The sequence below is a fragment of the Prionailurus viverrinus genome, chromosome B3 (genome assembly GCF_022837055.1).
Source record: "Prionailurus viverrinus isolate Anna chromosome B3, UM_Priviv_1.0, whole genome shotgun sequence".
Taxonomy (NCBI): domain Eukaryota; kingdom Metazoa; phylum Chordata; class Mammalia; order Carnivora; family Felidae; genus Prionailurus; species Prionailurus viverrinus.
Window position 1 is genome coordinate 37,667,065 of NC_062566.1, and position 18,551 is coordinate 37,685,615.

At 42.5% G+C, this 18,551-nt stretch overlaps 1 protein-coding gene across 4 annotated transcripts in view; it reads right to left on the reverse strand.

The window, feature by feature from the left end:
- Nucleotides 1-18,551, reverse strand: part of TLN2 (talin 2) — a 456,802-nt gene that overhangs the window by 180,938 nt on the left and 257,313 nt on the right. For all 4 annotated transcript variants that reach the window (XR_007153041.1, XM_047863106.1, XM_047863103.1 and 1 more), the window contains 3 exons: nucleotides 10,097-10,160; nucleotides 8,942-9,046; nucleotides 1,428-1,583 (listed from right to left, as the gene is read on the reverse strand). Coding sequence is in view for 3 of the 4 variants with exons in the window: in XM_047863106.1 (XP_047719062.1) it covers nucleotides 1,428-1,583; nucleotides 8,942-9,046; nucleotides 10,097-10,160 (325 nt within the window). In the remaining variant the exon portion in view is untranslated. The remainder of the gene's footprint in view (nucleotides 1-1,427; nucleotides 1,584-8,941; nucleotides 9,047-10,096; nucleotides 10,161-18,551) is intronic.

Below are 18,551 nucleotides of genomic sequence, written 5' to 3' on the forward strand. Positions count from 1 at the left end.
CTGTTTTCAAGCCCAGCGATTAATTTTATGACTATTATTCTAAATTCACTTTCTGTTATATTATTTAAATCCTTTTTGATCAGCTCATTAGCTGTTGTTATTTCCTGGAGATTCTTCTGAGGGGAGTTCTTCCGCTTGGTCATTTTGGATAGTCCCTGGCGTGGTGCGGACCTGCAGGGCACTTCCCCTGTGCTGTAGTGTATAACTGGAGTTGGTGGGCGGGGCCGCAGTCAGACCTGATGTCTGTCCCCAGCCCACCGCTGGGGCCACGGTCAGACTGGTGTGTGCCTTCTCTTCCCCTCTCCTAGGGGCGGGATTCACTGTGGGGTGGTGTGGCTCGTCTGGGCTACTTGCACCGTGCCAGGCTTGTGATGCTGGGGATCTGGCGTATTAGCTGGGGTGGGTAGGCAAGGTGCTCGGGGGCAGGAGGGGCAGGCTTAGATCGCTTCTCCTTAGGTGATCCACTTCAGGAGGGGCCCTGTGGCAGCGGGAGGGAGTCAGATCCGCTGCCGGAGGTTTGGCTCCGCCGAAGCGCAGAGTTGGGTGTTTGCGCGGAGCGAGCAAGTTCCCCGGCAGGAACAGGTTCTCTTTGGGATTTCGGCTGGGGGATGGGCGGGGGAGATGGCGCTGGCGAGCGCCTTTGTTCCCCACCAAACTGAGCTCTGTCGTCCGGGGGCTCAGCAGCTCTCCCTCCCTTTGTCCTCCAGCCTTCCCGCTTTCCGAGCAGAGCTGTTCACTTATGACCTCCCAGACGCTAAGTCGCGCTTGTTGTGGGAACACAGTCCGTCAGGCCCCTCCACTTTTGCAAGCCAGACTCGGTGGCTGTGCTTGGCCGGCGAGCCGCCCCTCCGCCCCGGCTCCCTCCCGCCAGTCCGTGGAGCGCGCACCGCCTCGCCGCCCTTCCTACCCTCTTCCGTGGGCCTCTCGTCTGCGTTTGGCTCCGGCGACTCCGTTCTGCTAATCCTCTGGCGGTTTTCTGGGTTATTTAGGCAGATGTAGATGGAATCTAAGTGATCAGCAGGACGTGCGGTGAGCCCAGTGTCCTCCTAAGCCGCCATCTTGCCTGCACCAGCTGCTTTTGAATACTACCCCAAAGTCTATGCCATTGCCACTATACAGCATGCTGTTTCTAGGCAGGTTGGGAAAACACACCTCAGTGAGATGTCACAATGCTCAGGAACTTCCAAAACAATTAGATAAAGAGGGAACCTTGGATCAGCCTCTGAGCATTAGAAAGTTTCCTGTTAGGGCATGCTTAGACACAACATCAGGAACCTACAAGACTGGACCAGTCCCTGCTGTCTCTGAATTTCCACCTCTGTCTCTCTCCACACTGCTCCCTGAGAAACTCAAGGGGCTTGCATCCCCTCTCCTGCCCCACAGAACCACCCAAGGCCAAGTTAGTCCTCCCTGTTGCCAGTCTGTACCAGCGTGAAGCTCTTGGGTGAGGCTGCCCAGCGCTTGACGGTGGTGAGCGGCCACTCCTGTAGCACTTCCTTGGTCTTCTCATCCACGCGCATCACCGAGTCCTTAGTGATGCCCAGCAAGCGAGGCACAAGCTTGTTCTTGCCTTTCATCTTTTCCTGAAACAGGAAATACCAAGCATAGCTACAGTTTATCACAGTGAAAAACTAGAAACAACTAAAAAATTCAACAACAGGGGATTTCTTAAGTAAATCAGGGTATATATAGTCAAGTAGCCAAGTATTCTACAACCATTAACAATCCTATGATTGGAGGGTTTCCTGGGAGGCTCAGTTGGTCGAATGTCTGACGCTTGATTTTCACTCAGGTCATGATCCCAGGGTCGTGGGATTGAGTCTTAAGTTGGGCTCCATACTGAGTCTGGAGCCTGGATTCTCTCTCTTTCTCTCCCTCTCCACCCCCCTTTGCCCCTCTCCCCCACTTGCACACTCTAAGAAATAAACATAAAATTGTTTAAAAAAATATGATTGGAAAACAATTGGATTCACGGCAATAAATTTGCAAGAGAGTATAAAGTAAAAACCGTTTGTATAGCATGATCTTACATAAAATAAAATTTTAAAAACAAATTTTTAAAATAAAATTCAAAAAAAAATTTAAAAATAAAAATTTCATTACATGATAAAATGGTCACGATGATCATCTCAAATGATTTGTATTAATTTTCTTGTGCTTTTTTCCTTATTCTTCAAATTTCATTTAAAATCGATTCACTTAAAACTTCCCTTAAGAAATAATTTCACATTTATTTCTATTGTTATCAGGGAAAAAAAAAAACAACTTCCCAAATATTTGCTGAAACCTAGTAACGCCTAAATCATTATTCTCGGAGGAATAGACTTACAAATTAGCACACACCAATTCTGTATGCATACAAAGGGATAGGCGATTTTAAAATAATAGACATGTGCTAGGTAGTTAATATTATCCATTAATTTTCAGGGCAACACTCAAACGTTGGGATCATCCTTCTCATTTTGCAAATGAAGAGAACAGCCACTTGTCCAAGGCAAATAGTAGTGAGCAGTAAAGCCATGATTTGAACACAAATTTGAGTAGCTCAAAACTGTCTCTGACTTCCAAAGTGGTCTGTCTACAATAGTGTACTGTATTCTGGTGAAATCAGAGAAAAGACAAAAATCCACCCCCCCACCCCTCCCGGCTGCAGCCCCCACTGGTAGTTCATAAGCCATCTGACAGTGAGGGTCAATGCACAGCTCCAGCTTCCTCCCAGGAGGAGGAGAGAATAAGATTGGGAATCTGTGTGGGTGTCTGAGAAAGGGAATAAGGCAGGGAAGAAGCCCTCGGTGCTTAAGAAATGAACCCTGAGAAGAGTCAGATTCTTTGTAAGGAGAGGCTGGTTCCCAAAGGGGTGAAATCCATGCAGGGTGGGTGATGCCAGCTAGTCTAATCTGGCTTCAGGAGCCACATTGAGATTTAGGTGAAGAAGTTCTAGGCAGTGAGTCACATAGGGTTGGCACGAGCCCAGCCGCTGGGACCAGGAAGAGGAGATGAAATAAAATATGGTTTGCAGCTGTTGCTTTCAGCCTTTTCCATCTGCACCTCCCCGCGAGGGGCTCTGGGGTGAGGGAATACAGAATTGTGACAGATTACCCTGACCCTTGAGGAGCTCACTCTGGACAGGAGAGGAAATCATAGTGAACAAGCAAACAACGTAGAGTGGGCATTCCGTCAGAAGATCATGATTAGGGGGAAGGGGATAGAAGAAACTCAGAAAATGCTGAAACCCAGCACCAGAGACCACTGTCAAGGATAAAATTGCTTCAGGGCCTGCCCACAAAATGCACAGCAGCTGGAGAAAGTTAAAATCAAGAAGCACTCAGCTCAGAGCTACCCACGTTGGTTCTTCTATGAAGTCCTGTCTTAGACCCACAGCGGTAGAGCCTCCAGGTTAGGAGAGGCACCTTCTTCCTCCCTGTATCTCCCAATCTCAGCCCACCCTACACCTGGCCTTTCCAACCTTCGGCTACACAGACCAGCATCCTTTCATCTCCAGAAGCAAACAGGCCGGGCAGGCCCCAGTAAAGACCGGTCTCTCATGCACAGACACACACAGGGACTGTAGCCGCACTTCTGTAGAAACTTCTCTCCAGGTGGTCCTCATTAGGTTGATTTTGTTTTGAAGATGTCTTGGGCTTGCATAACTTAGAGGCAGGAGAAAGTCCGCATTCTACCAAGAAGGGGCAGGATTCATTAACAAGCCCCACCCCTCCTCTTTCTGGCGCATCTCAACCATGACTGTGGCCTCAGCCCTGGCGGCTGGTTGTGGTCAAGCCTGCTCTTCTTCTGACTCTTCCCACTGGTGTGGCGATTGGCTGATTCTCACATCACCTGTGCTTTACATGGGAGATTCAGAAATGTGTGAGAGGATACAAGAGGGTTAAGCTTTTGGCATCCATTGGCTCTAGGCCCCTGATTTGGATGTGGCCTAAACCTGTGATCCAACTGTGCTCACGAAAATTCTACCTTGGCTTGGTTCCAAAGTGCTGGCTTATATGCTCTGCTCTGTTATCAGCACACATATTTCTTTTAGGGGCATAGAAGAAAGGGATGGCTGTTCAAAAGCAAAACAGTGTTAAAGATCCTGTTCACTGGCCATTTTTCTCTAGCAGCTGGCAATCTATCTCGACTTAATTCATGATACCGAGAGGCTCCGAATGCCCCTCTGTGATGTTTTTACAGTTAAGGGGAGAAGAGGGTCAGTCCCCAGGTATCTCACCTCAAGGCTCTGGTTGTGGCCACAGGGAAAATTCAAGACAAATTTATAAATGAGACATGTTTCCACAGTAATTTCTTGGAATAAAACAAGATCCTTTGCAGTTCATGGGAAATGCCTTATCCTTGCTCATGGGGTTTTGATTAGCAGATCAAGATAAAATGCAAAAGGAGCCAATGAAAGAGGAAGCCTGTAGACATTTATAGCTTCCGTTCATGGAAATCTCATTTTTTTTATATTATCTCATTTAAACTTCATAAAATGTCACAATTTTACAGGTAAGCCAACAGGCGTAGAGATAGAAGGTAAAGTAACTTACCTAAGGTAAAACTAAGTGGCAAAACCAGAATCCAAATCTAGATCTTTCTTTTCAAAGCATATGTTCTTAGCCACTGAGAATACTGCCACATAAAGCTGTTCCCTATGGACTCATTATATGGCTTATGGACATTCTCTACATCAGAGTCAGCAAACTCAGCCGGTGCTAACACCCGCTTTTTGCCTGCTTTTTTATGACCTAAGAGCTAAGAGTGAATTTTCCATTTTTAAGCAGTTGAAAAAAAAAATCACAAGAGGAACAATACTATATGACATGTAAAAATTATATGAAATTCAAATTTCAGAGCCCATAAGTAAAGCTTTACAGGCATCTAACCAAGTTCATTCATTTAGGTATTGTCTATGGCCGCTTTCAGGCCACATGGGCACAGATGAATAGTATGGCCTGCAAAGGCTAAGATGAACTATTTGGCCCTTTACTGGAAAACTTCAACTCTTGCTCTACATCATGGATGCTAAAAGCCCGTTAGAAGTTGAAAGATTCAGGAGCCAGGGATAAGGAAGATGTGGACAGAGTTAAGGGGCTGGGATAATCTAAAATTTATCAAATATCTTTACTTCCCAGGCACTACACTCTACAAGCCATGAACACAAGTTTTCAGATGAAAGAAATTGAGGCTGAGGGGGCTTATGGAGGGCTCTCAAAGTCATACGAGTTTCTGCTGTTTCCCACATAGATGTATGCTGCTTTCCTGGACTCCAGGCCAATCTTCCTGACTCCCAACACCCAGGCACTTTCTTTTATAACAACAAAATATAATGCTCTGAATATTAGGACAACATGTTTATGGATATGGACGAAAACATGATAGAAGCACCTATAAACATATCTAACCACTCTGAGAATATCTATGATTAATCTTAAGGTTATGATTGTGTTCACTATCAATATTAAAATGTTTCATAAGTTGTAATTTCATTGACTTATTTACATTTCTAATAGCCTATATAAATAAGGATTGAGAAGCTGTTCACTCATTTTTAACTTCCTAAATTATGCCAATGCAACTCTTTCACAATTAATAGCATGTTTAGGTTGGGGTTCTAAAGAAATCTGTTATGTTATTTATACTTTTAAAAAACTTACTATCCCTTAGCCATACAATGTGTGTGCGTGTGTGCGCGCACGCACGCGCTATTCTATGTGGGACGTCTTTTCATCCTATGTCTTAAATGATTGTGCTTATCTATACACACGCACGTATGAATTCATTACATTGACATACATTTGTACATTTACTTGACCAACTTACTGATTTTAAAAATAACTCTAAAAGTTAAAATAACCGTGTATATTGTTACAACATGTACATAAACCTGTAGGCTGAAATTATGCTAAATGAATAGTTGATTTAATAATATTAACTGTTCTAGGGGCGCCTGGGTGGTTTAGTCGATTAAGAATCTGACATTGGCTCAGGTCATGATCTCTTGGTTTGTGAGTTTGAGCCCTGCTTCAGGCTCTGTGCTGACAGCTCAGAGCCTGGAGCCTGCTTTGGATTTTGTGTCTCCCTCTCTCTGTCCCTCCCATGCTCATGCTCTGTCTCTGTCTCTCAATAGTAAATAAATGTTTAAAAAAATAATAATATTAACTGTTCTAATCCATGAACCTGGGACATCTTTCCATTTATTTGTGTCATTTTCAAATTTCTTTTACCAGTGCCTTAAAGTTTTCAGTGTGTATATCTTTGACTTTCTTGACTAAATTTATTCCTAAGTAATTTATTGTTTCTGATGCTATTGTAAATGGGGCTGTTTTCTGTATTTCTTTTGTAGATATTTCACTGGATATGAGGCCATCTGATTTGACCTATTGATCTGATTAAGGTTCATAATTCATAATATGATATTACTCCTCAGCTGTACTAATTTTAAAATAGAGCAAACTGAGGTCATGCAAACTATTTATTAGGATCAATTTTAGGGGCACCTGTGCGACTCAGCTGGTTAAGCATCTGACTCTTGGTTTTGGCTCAGGTCATGATCTCACAGTGTGTGAGATCAAGCCCTGCATCCAGCTCTATGCTGACAGAGTATGGAGCCTACTTGGGATTCCCTATCTTTCTCTCTCTCTCTGTTCCTACCTTGCTCAGGCCTGCTCACTTTCTCAAAATAAATAAACATTTATAAAAAGAAATATTATGAAAACATTTTTAAATGTGTACAAATAGGACCACTGGGCAAAATATTAAAGTGGGCAGGTTGCTCACTTTGATCAAGTCACAAAATTAAAACTGAAGAAAACCAAAATTTGAATACCTAACACGCATATGAAAATTGATCCTGGCCTTTCTTCAAAGGGATGTTAATTTAAAAAAAAAATAACAAAGACAAGAAAGGAAGAAGAAAAGGAGAAGAGAGAGAGAGGGAGAAAGGCAATTTCCGTTATTTTCTTATTTTGCCTTAAAAGCTTTTGTAAAAGAAGTTTTTCTTTGTGTAAATCTGCAAGACCTTGCAATAACAAGATCTGTGCTCAGTCTCTAATTATTCTACTACCATAAGCATATTTTTCTCAGGCCCTAAATTATCCTTGGGGAACATTTTATTTTTTCTGGAACTGCTGCTCAAGTGCCCTTCCTAATTATTACGTGTAGTTTGCTGTGTGCTACGTATTTTCCTAAATTTCCTGAGCTACATGCACATCACTGGAACTGACTGTATCAAGTGTGATGGTATTAATGGAAAACGATACGAACGCAAGAGGTGAATTTTACACATAAAGGACTACAGAAAAACTCAAGAACATGGAAACTGACGCCAAAGCATCAGACATGCCGAGAACCTGTTTAACCTCTTAGGTACTGGGACTCAGCTGTCATCTACTGTTCTTCAGAATCATCCATGAAAAGCAGCTTTTTCTTCTATAACAAGAAGACCTTGCCATCTGTTCATGGTGATGATGTAAGAGCTAGGGTGATGAGAGCAGGTGACTACAGTTCCAACGGGCTCACCTCAGCCAAGCAGCAGAGTGCAAAGGCAGAGAATAAGGTCTTTGAAATCAGAGATACCTCAATTCAAGTCCTGCCTCCTTCAGGTATTAGCCTTGGGCCCCAGCTAACTCATTTGATCTTTCGGGGCCTCTTTTTCTCATTTGTAAAAAGAAAGTTAACGGTAGTTCTTCCAGGGGGCTGCTGACAGGCTTGAGTAAGATATCCTTGGCACGTAACTGTTTACTCTATGTTCCTGTTGCTGTCTTGGGGGATGGAGTCATTTTTAACGACAAGGTGTCAGCCCCATTCAAAACTTCATGGATAGTTACAAACTCACACTAAATATAAAAAATTCAGCTTCTAAATTGTTTTTCTGAAAAACACAGTGATTCACCTATGCATTCATCATTTGCAAAGGCTCTGGCATTTTCGGGTGTAAAACCGAGAGCTGTTCAGTTTAAGGAACTCCTCAGCATGAAGCAGATCACTTTCTTTTCAGTGTAACATCTTTGTTTCTTCTCAGCCCAAATGAGGCAGCTTCCTCCAGTGGGGAGTTGAGTCAAGAAAAGCATCTCTATCCCCAAACATCCTAGAGGACAGTATAACTTTCTTCTTCTCCAGTTCTCTTGAGCTGTGGGGAGAGCAACCTCCTTAAATCACTCTGACTCTGGCCTTGGGACTTCTGTCCCTGAAAGCAGCTGCAGCTCAGTGGGTAATACTCCCCTCTGTGTAAATCAACATGAGAAACCCCACCACAGGGTGGAGTTTTCTCCAGGGCCAAGGGCAAAAGGCAGGAAGCCAAGAATCACAGCAAAACAAGTGGAAATCAATGAAACCTATTAGTGAGATGACTAAAATAGAGTATGTGAGGTCAGGATGGACCAAGGGGAAAAGAAGCTAATGAGAGTACTTTCCAGTCCACCTAGGAACACACCCATCAAGGGCCTTAGTCTTGAATTTCAAAGACCCACCTTTTTCCTTCTAGTAGGAAGGCACACAATTCCCATGAAAAGAGATCTGACGGCCACAAAAAATCGCCCAGCTCGGGTCAATTATACAAAGTAAGTGCTGCGTTCACCACATCAATTCGGTATGCAGTGATCAACAGCCTGCACATAGTCCAGGGCGTTCTTGGTAATCTTAAAGTCAAACACTTCCAGAGGAGAGTGTTCACAAGCAGACATAAACGTGCCCTTTCGGTGATGTTGTACCATCAACGTCTGTGCCAAGGCAAGACACAAGTACCTGGAGGCCTGTGGGCGGCCAGGCTCCCTCACCAGCCTTAGAGCTCACATACTTCATGTCTGTCCCATGGCTAAACTGGTCACCACTGGCCAGCTGCTTCATCCGCAAATACTAGGGGTCTAAGGACAACAAACCCAGCTTGATAGCAGATACTTTAATAGCGGAGGTGGTAGAGGCAAACCCCCTCTGCACCCTGCCCACTTACCTTCACCAGGAAAAAGGACACACCGTACGTCCGGAGGGATCGGGCGAGTTTCACATACTTGACCTTGGCTTCTATTTCGCTCATCTCTCCACAGTTCTTATGCTCCTACAAGTGACAGCAGCAAGGATCAGTTATTGGAGTTCTGCCAGCAGGTGGACTTGGGAGAGGTGGTTAAGATATATGCCCCGTACAGTTGCTGGGAATGATCAGTCATCAAGTTTTGTGTTGCAGACCTCTCCGTGACCCATGTACCGGCTGACCAAGGACCGGAGCACAGAGAAAGCTCGAATGCAGGGCTTGTTAACTAGAACTGGACCCCAAACTCCCTAGAGATGTTGTAACTATACACAGCAGTTCCCACAGGGCAGCATGGCAGACCAGGGTCCCTGAGTGTCATCAACTTCTTGGAAAACTCCATATCCCAATAGGTTCAGAAGCAATGCTTTCAATGAGAGCTACAACAATGTTCTCCAGGAGAGGTATAATTCTAACATGCATGCAAAATATGCAGTTTCCCAAAGACCCAGATATATAAATACCTGCATATTAGAGGGCTTGGAAACAAGACAGGGTAAAAAAAAAGTTTTATACACAGGAAATTTCTATTTCAACTTATATTTACATTTCAGTACCAAAAGCGACTGATATTCTGGATTCACTGGTGTGATTGTTGCATGGCAAAGCTGATAATAGGGCTTTTTTTTTTTTTTTTTTTTTTTTTTTTACTCTTGGCCTAGAACATACAACTCTCTTTTAGGGGGAAAAAAACCAGATTTTAAAAAGATACAAATTTTCAAATTCCAAGCTTCAAAGGACAAATATCAGGACAAAGAAGCTACTTGTAGCTTCTTCCTCAGTGCATTTTAATAGCAAATCACCTTGTTTCCATGCTACCAAGATAATGCCTTTAAAATTAAATGTATGCACATTTTTCTCAGAAGGACTAAGTAACCTTTAGCAAGAAGGTACGGATTAAGATAATAAATCTGCCCAGAGTAGAACTGTCAGCTTCTTTACTCTTGAGCCACTAATCATTTATGATATAAGTAGAGTACATGCACGGGGTATGAAACTATTAGGTGCAGAGGCCCCTCTCATACTAATAGATGAGATAGGGAGTGAGAGGAATAATAAAGTTCTGTATATTTCCAATACCTGAAATATTCTCTTTTCAGCTCCTCTCTGCTTGATGTATTCTTTGGGCAGGAATTCCTTTAGACTGAGAGAGAATACAAAAAAAAAAAAAAGAAAAAAGTAAGGCATTTGTTCTATGATGTGAAGCAAAGAAAACAAACTTTTTGTACAACTCAGTTCACTAACTCTCCCAGTATTTGATGGTACAAATTAAGAATGGACTATCACATCCCACAAGGCACTTCAATAGGACACAAATATAAAACCAGTCTGATATAAAGAACAAACTAACGTTAAGAAGAAAGAAATTCCAGGGGCACCTGGGTGGCTCAGTCGGTTAAGCATCTGACTTCGGCTCAGGTCATGATCTCACGGTTCATGGGTTCGGGCCCTGCGATGGGCTCTGTGCTGACAGCTCAGAGCCTGAAGCCTGCTTCAGATTCTATGTCTCCCTCTCTCTCTGTTCCTCCCCCACTCACTTTCTGTCTCTCTCTCTCTCTCTCTCAAAAATAAATAAACATTAAAAAATTTTAAATAGGGGCGCCTGGGTGGCGCAGTCGGTTAAGCGTCCGACTTCAGCCAGGTCACGATCTCGTGGTCTGTGAGTTCGAGCCGCGCGTCAGGCTCTGGGCTGATGGCTCGGAGCCTGGAGCCTGTTTCCGATTCTGTGTCTCCCTCTCTCTCTGCCCCTCCCCCGTTCATACTCTGTCTCTCTCTGTCCCAAAAAAAAAAAAAAAAAATGTTGGGGAAAAAAAAATTTTAAATAAAAAAAAGAAAGAAATTCCATGATACATCATGAAATGACAAAGCAAAGGGTACAAGAGTGTCTTTGTGATAAAGGAAAGAAAGCATTTTTCATTTTATATCGTTAATGTGTATTTTTAAAACAATACAAGGATACACCTAGTACTAACTAAAATGATTCTCTATGGAAACAAGGGAAAAACGGTGCAAAGGGAACAAGGATGGAAAAAAACCCTCTGGATATTCCTTGTGTTACAGTTATCACTTTAGAACCACCTAGAATCACAAAGCGGAGGGAAAAAATTCAACCCCTAAAAATCCAAAGCAAACTGAAAAAAATCAACCTAGCAGTTTATCAAGTTGACAGTCTAACTACAGGGAGAAAAATGACTTTAAATAACATTGGAAAAAAGTCTTTTAAGTATACATCCCTCGTGAGATAGGTCTTAAAGTTAAAATGAACTGCAGAACACATACTAAATATTGATAGCTTTATTTTAAAACTACTACCCTTTCTCTACTAAACACACAAATACACCACACACTACAAAATTAGGTTATATTGCATGATATATAATTAAGATAAAGTAAATGGTAATTACGTTAGTTGTAAGAAACCAAACTTGTTAGCAGATCAAAATAAGCAAAAAAAAAAAAAAAACCCAAAAAACAAAAAAGCTAACTGAAAATCTTGCAATCTTTCATTCAAATTGGACATACTGGTCTGAATGTCTGTTTCATTCTTTTTTCTGAAAAACACTTTTTAGTATGTCCACAGAGGGAGCTAAAGGCAAGGTGGCAATGAGTACCCCCCAAGGCCTCAACCAGGCGGCCTCCAAATACCATTTCTTGCTAAAAGGAATCAAGAATCCCTGGAGAAGTGACTGATTCTAACTCTGGGGTAGGAAATGTATCAAATGTTCTTGGGGCTTCTTAGGCCTGAGATCAAAGAAGCTATCAAAAGGACACTGGACTGACATCAAGGGGTAACCATTGGCCAGTAAGAGGATGATGTGTAAAACCTTCTACAAAAGAAGAGAGATGATGACTCCACCATGGAGCTTCAACAATTTTAATTCACGGCCATTCCTGACTTCACCTATTCCCTCCCCAGGATTATTTTCAAGCAAATGCCACACATCATATAGCTAATTTCATGCTATGGGGCAATCAGAATGTCATAAAAATTGATGACCACAATGGGTAAAAACAAAGATCTATGAAATCCCATAAAGATCCTTTAAAATAATCAGTGGTCACCTTAATAGGTGGCTAGGGCATCAACTCTTACTGAAAACTGATTTAGGGCAAGAAACAAAGCTAACCAATAGAGAAGAAGAAAAGGAGTCCAAAATCATCATTTTATAGCTTCTAATGAAATAAGCAATAGATCAAAACAAGGCTGAGTGGCTGCTAAAATCAGTAAGTGACAAGTTAATGGAGATGGTTCAGTCTGATTCAAACCCACTTAATCGATTTTGTTATCAATCAAAGTAGGATAACCAGACAGCACATGTCTCCTAACTGATGTAACAGGAAATATACAGCCCCACCCAGGAAGTATTCTTGGCAATAAAGAGCAAGTAAAAATATAATTTAACCTGAATTTAATTAAGATGTTAAATCTAAATATTGGTTTACAAAAAGAGAGAAGAACATGGTAAGTGATACCACCAGGGTACAATAAGCCCAAGTCTAAGTTAGGCAATTCTATAAAAAGAACCCAGTTTCCTCACAAATAAACAGCTTGGTGGTAGATATGAAAAAGAGGACATAGTAACCGATTAAAAGAGTTTCAAAAAACATATTTACCACAAAGCTACAGTAATAAAAACAGTGGAGTACTGACCTAAGAATAGACAGGTCAATGGAATAGAATCAAGAGTCGAGAAATTAACCTTTACCTTTATAGCTGGTTAAGTTACCGCAAAGGAGTCGTTTTTCACTGGGAACAGAATCGTCTTTTTAACAAATGATGTTGAGACAACTGGATATCCATAAGTAAAACTATGAAGTTGACCCTCTACTTCACACCAAACACAAAAAGTAACCCCAAATGGATCAGAGACCTACATCTAAGCTAAAACTGTAAAACTCTTAGAATATACGGATAAAACAGAATATAGGAATAAAACCTTATGACCCTGAGTTAGACCAAGACTTAAGATACAGTAACAAAAGCACATTCAGTAAAAGAAAAAGTATGACTACATCAAAATAAAAAACCCCTAAGTCCAAGTGATATCATCAAGAAAGTGAGGAAGTATCCCGCAAAATGGGAGACGACATTGCAAATTAAGTACCTGATAAGGGACTTATATCCTGAATACGTAAGAAATCTTACAACCTAACAATGAAAAGACAACCCAATCAAAAAATGGGAAGGGGATCCGTAAAAACATTTTTTCTGAAGATACACAATTGGCCAAAGGCACATGAAATATACCTAATATCAGTAGCCACTAGGGACATTAAAAGAAAATTACAGTATGATACCACATATCCACTAAGAGGGCTACAATAACAAAATGGACAATAATGTTGGCAACGATATGGAGAAATTGGAATCATGCATTGCTGGTGGGAATGTAAAATGGTGCAGCTGCTGTGGAAAACAATTTGGTAGTCTCTCAAAATATTAGACAGCAATTCTAATCCTAGGCATGTATCCAGGAAAAATGCAAACATGTTGACACAAACATCTGTATATGAACGTTCCTAGTATTTGTTATAGCCAAAAGGTAGAAGCAACTCAAATGTCCATCAACTGACGAAGGGATAAACAAAATGTGGTTGATCCATATGATGGAACATTATTCAGCAATAAAAAGCAATTAAGTGTGATACAAGAGCCAACATGGAAACACTGTGCTAAGTGGAAGAAGTCCATTACAAGAGACCACATATGATGTGGTATCATGTATAGGAAATTTCTGGAATAGGCAAATCTATAGATAGGATCAGTGCTTGCAGAGGCTGGGGGTGGGGATGGGGATTTGAGGAATGGCTGCGAATAGACAAATGGTTTATATCAGGAGGGACAAGTGTTCTAAAATTAGATTGGGTGATGGTTGCACAATCTTGTGAATACACTAAAAACACCATACATTATAAATGGGCAAATTATATTGTATGTAAACTGCATCTCCATAAAGCTTTTTTAAAAAAAAAAATAGAAAACACAAAAACCCTTATCAACCAAATAGAATTTGTAGGCTGTGTCTGAATCCTGATATGAAGTAAAATGTTATTTGTGAGACACTGGAGGGAAATTTAACAGTGTCAGGGTATTAGATGATATTATGGGATTATTTTTTTAAGTTTGTTTTTAGAGAGTAGAGAGCACATGTGTGCAAGCGGGGGAAGGGCAGAGAGAGAGAGGGAGACAGAGAATCCTAAGCAGGCTCTGTGTTGTCAGCACAGAGCCCAACGAAGGGCTCCACCCCGTGAACCATGAGATCATGACCTGAGCTGAAATCAAGAGTGGAGGCTTAATTGAGCCACCCCAGACATCCCAGAATTATTTTTAATTGTGTTAGGTGTTAGGATAGATTTCTGGTTATATGTGTTTAAATTTTTTTTTTTATTTGCCAGAAAAACATACTGAAGTACTTAGAGATGAAATAATACGCTGCCTGGAATTTGCTCTAAAATACTCCAGCAAGGGGGGGCACCTGGGTGGCTCAGTCAGCTAAGCCTCTGACTCTTGATTTCTGCCCAGGTCATGATCTCATGGTTCATGAGTTCAAGCCCTGCATCGGGCTCTCTGCTGTCAGCTCACAGTCCACTTTGGATCCTCTGTCCCTCTCTCTCTGCCCCTCCCCTGCTTGTGCACCTGCTCTCTGTCTCAGAAGTAAACAAATGTTTTAAAACAATACTCCAGCAAAAACATAGAGGGGAGGTACGGTGAGGCCAGATTCTGACTACACTAACACTTGAATAATGAAGCCTGGCCAATCTGCAAACCATTTCCATTGGCAAAAGTTTTAAGTACGTTTTCTGGAATTTCAGGGATCTAGGGGCAGAGCAATCTGGATTTCTTCAGAGCCCAAGTCAGTCAGCAGGGGCAGGGTCTAAGAACGATCTAAGCAGCAGCACCTTGGACATTATGACTATCATTAAGCAACTTCATGGACAAAAATGTGATTGAGAACTGGAATGCACCAAGATCTCTCTCTCTCTCTCTCTCTCTCTCACACACACACACACACACACACACACACACACACACACACACAAGACTGAGTTACAGAGAAGTCAAGTAACTTAGCTGAGGTCACAGGACTGGTTAGGACTGGGAGCTTCTGACTTCCCAGAGCAAGAGTGGATCTACCCAACAACACAGTTTTCCTCAGAAGAACGCTGAAAATAACAGTGAAAAACCATCACGAGTGGACCACTGGACAGCAGCTGTTGTGCTACCAACAAAGGGAGGCTTGGCTATGGTAACCCAAAGCATCCCAAAAGGGACCCGAGCCAACCCCTCACAACAATGGCTTTTACTAGAAGAATGCCAGATGGCAGTGTCCAGTGGCCAGGCAGGGGTAGAACACGTTGGGCATTAATGTCAGCAAAGTTCTGTGTGGCAACAAGATGCCTCTGTTCGAACTCTGCAAAGTGACATTCCCATCCTTCAGTCGGTACAGAAAACAACTTCCAGAAGCTTGCACTAGAGGTTCAGCCTTGATGTCACAAGAGTTGACTTGGGAGTTTATTGTAAGGTATTTGAAAATATGAAGTGTGTGTGTGCCCATGTGTGGCATGTGTTTTTCTCCAGTAAATCAGCAAAGTTCACAGTGTCAGAGTGAAGCCAGGGGGAGCAGGCAGCCTGTCACCCCTGCCTGCCAGCCAGCAATGCAGCAGTTCCAGCCCAGTTGCTGTTGTGATTACCAAACCCGAGCCTGGAAAGCTCCTAAGCATCTGGGACATGCATGCAAGTGAAATCTGTCAGGCTTCTTTGAGAAAATGGGTCAGATTGTCAAACCTGATTGGACATTTTTCTCTTAATTAAGCAGGCTCTGGCCAAGCAAAGTCCCTCCTACTGCGTCCTTCAATATTCCCTTCTTAAAAGGGTAGCAGTCTCCTCCTCCAAACCTTACCCCGAGCCTGTTATTTATTTATTTATTTTTTAATATATGAAATTTATTGTCAAATTGGTTTCCATACAACACCCAGTGCTCATCCCAAAAGGTGCCCTCCTCAATACCCATCACCCACCCTCCCCTCCCTCCCACCCCCCATCAACCCTCAGTTTGTTCTCAGTTTTTAACAGTCTCTTATGTTTTGGCTCTCTCCCACTCTAACCTCTTTTTTTTTTTTTTTACCTTCCCTTCCCCCATGGGTTTCTGTTACCCCGAGCCTTTTAAAGAACACCTTTTTCTGGGTGCACTTATAACATCCTTCATTTCCCTAGGATGGCGGGCTAATTTGAGCTCTTCTTACACGCTCAAGATCAATGGGAAATTGAAAGTCTGTAGCCAGTGGCCAACTCAGCTGTGTTTTTTGTCCACCCTTGCTGCTGACCATGCATCACATGATAATGTAATAAGCCAGCACCGCCCAGAAACTGCTAACCTGGTACAAAAAGAAAGCTACTGAATGCTTAAGAAAGGTAAACATTTTTAAAAAGTTACTAGATGTGCGACAACTGTAAAATACTGAAAAGAGGAAACCACAAAAATCTAAAAATAGCTCATCTTCGGATTGCTTCAGGATTGTCTTTCAATTCTCTCCTAGGTGACGGGGTTCATCCAAAGAAAACAACAAAAGAACCCTAACCAAGGGGATCCGCAACAAGAAAAAACTTTGGTCTTTCACCAAAAGACGAGCAAGCGAACGCAGAAGTGGCAAGTTTAATTGTAGGGTTTCAGAGATGTAGATATCCTATATTCTGTACTTTAAATGTCTTTTTGAATTATCAACAGCCTAAAACTATGTTGATAGAGGATTTCTGTTAATAGCGGCTGTTTATTAAAGTCAAACACTGTTTCAGGTGCTTTACATATATTAGATTAATTAAATTCTGACAAAAGCCCTTGGAAGAAAATATCCTATTTTGTACATGAAAAATGAGGTTCAGTGATGCTATGTTGTCCTTAACCACAACCAATAACTTAAGCCTCTTCTATGGTCTCCAGACACCACACTCCTAGCCACTCAACACTCTGATCCTTCCAAGTTATCCTTTAATCAACAAATCTACCATGTGATCAGTATTTCAGAACCTTGACACAAAGAATAAAACACAAGAAACACCAAATCATGTAATGATGAAAACTACCATAGCAGTAGCAATTTTTAGAAATGTCCAGAAGCCACTGAACAAGGGGAATTTAATCAACACATTTGGGGGAGCAGGGTCTAGACTCAAATCTAGATATTCACTTTTTTTAATATAAAATTAAAGCTGCTTCTTCAAGAAATTCCAAAAGAGGGATCTTAAAGATATTCTATGGTCTGGCAAGACGTATACAAGTATATGAGTCAGCTTTGATTTTGAGAAATGTGGACCTGCTTCTCACTGGTCCCAGAGCTGCCCCAAGTGCATGAGCACAGCCAAGTCACCATTCTCTAAGCTGGTGCGATCATCTGCAAAGTAGATAGATTCCTTCCTAGGAGTGTTATTTCTCAGAAAGGAACACACAAAGCAGTCAGGTGTTTACCCAGCAAAGGGTGGAGACTTAGAGGGGTGGGAAAGCAGAAGGGTATAAGCAGGGGGCAGTGTCACCCACAGGACACTGTAACACCCAGGTTTACTAAGTGCCACCTTCATGGTAAATCACCAAACGGCCAGCAACAACATTTCAAATTTGATAGCACCTAAAGTTCTCAAAGCCTGGTCCCAGGACCATCAGCATCAGCACTATCTGGAAATGGCTCAGAAGGGACAAATTTCAGGATTCATCATGGACCTGCCGAAGGAGGGGCTCTGGAAGCAAAGCCCTGCACTGTGAGTTTTAACGAGCCCTCCACACAATTGTGATGTATGCTGAATTTGGAGAACCACTAACACTGTGGGCTGAAAGCTCAAGTGATGGAATCAGACACACTAGAATTTGAAGCCAGAGTCAAAGACGAATATATCTGTGCAATTGAGGGTACTGGTTAAATCCTGGCTAACTGTGGTGATGACAGGGGAGGAAGGAAACATCTTTTGAGCTGGGAAACACTTAAAGTGGTAAGAAGTGTAGAGTGGAGATGGCATGGAAGCAGCTCGGGAAAGGGTTTGAGGACCTAACCTCAGCCACACAGCAGTTCCAAGCTCCCGAACCAATCGCTATGCCCTTTTGTCTAAGGACTGGAACCTGTCCGGGGGCTCAGAGGCAACTTGGGGCAGACAGCAACTGGTTTGAAAGTCCCGGAGTCTGAAAGTAGTTAGGGAGGTAGGCACCAGCTTTAGGAGGCTGCTGCTAAAGGGGAACATGAAGGCACCACTGGACAGTCATGGCCTTCTCAAAGCAATAGGAGAGTCCTAGGCTGTCAGGCACACAATGGCAGAGGCAAACACTAAAGAAACTACGGGCTGGTAATGGTAAGGAACAGGAGGTAAGACAGAACGGATGAAAAACACAAGCTGCGGGGCCCCTGGGTGGCTCAATGGGTTAACCATTCGACTCTGGCTCAGGTCATGATCTCGCGGTTCATGAGTTCAAGCCCCACATCGGGCTCTGTGCTGATAGCTCAGAGCCTGGAGGCTGCTTCAGTTTCTGTGTCTCCCCCTTTCTCTGCCCCT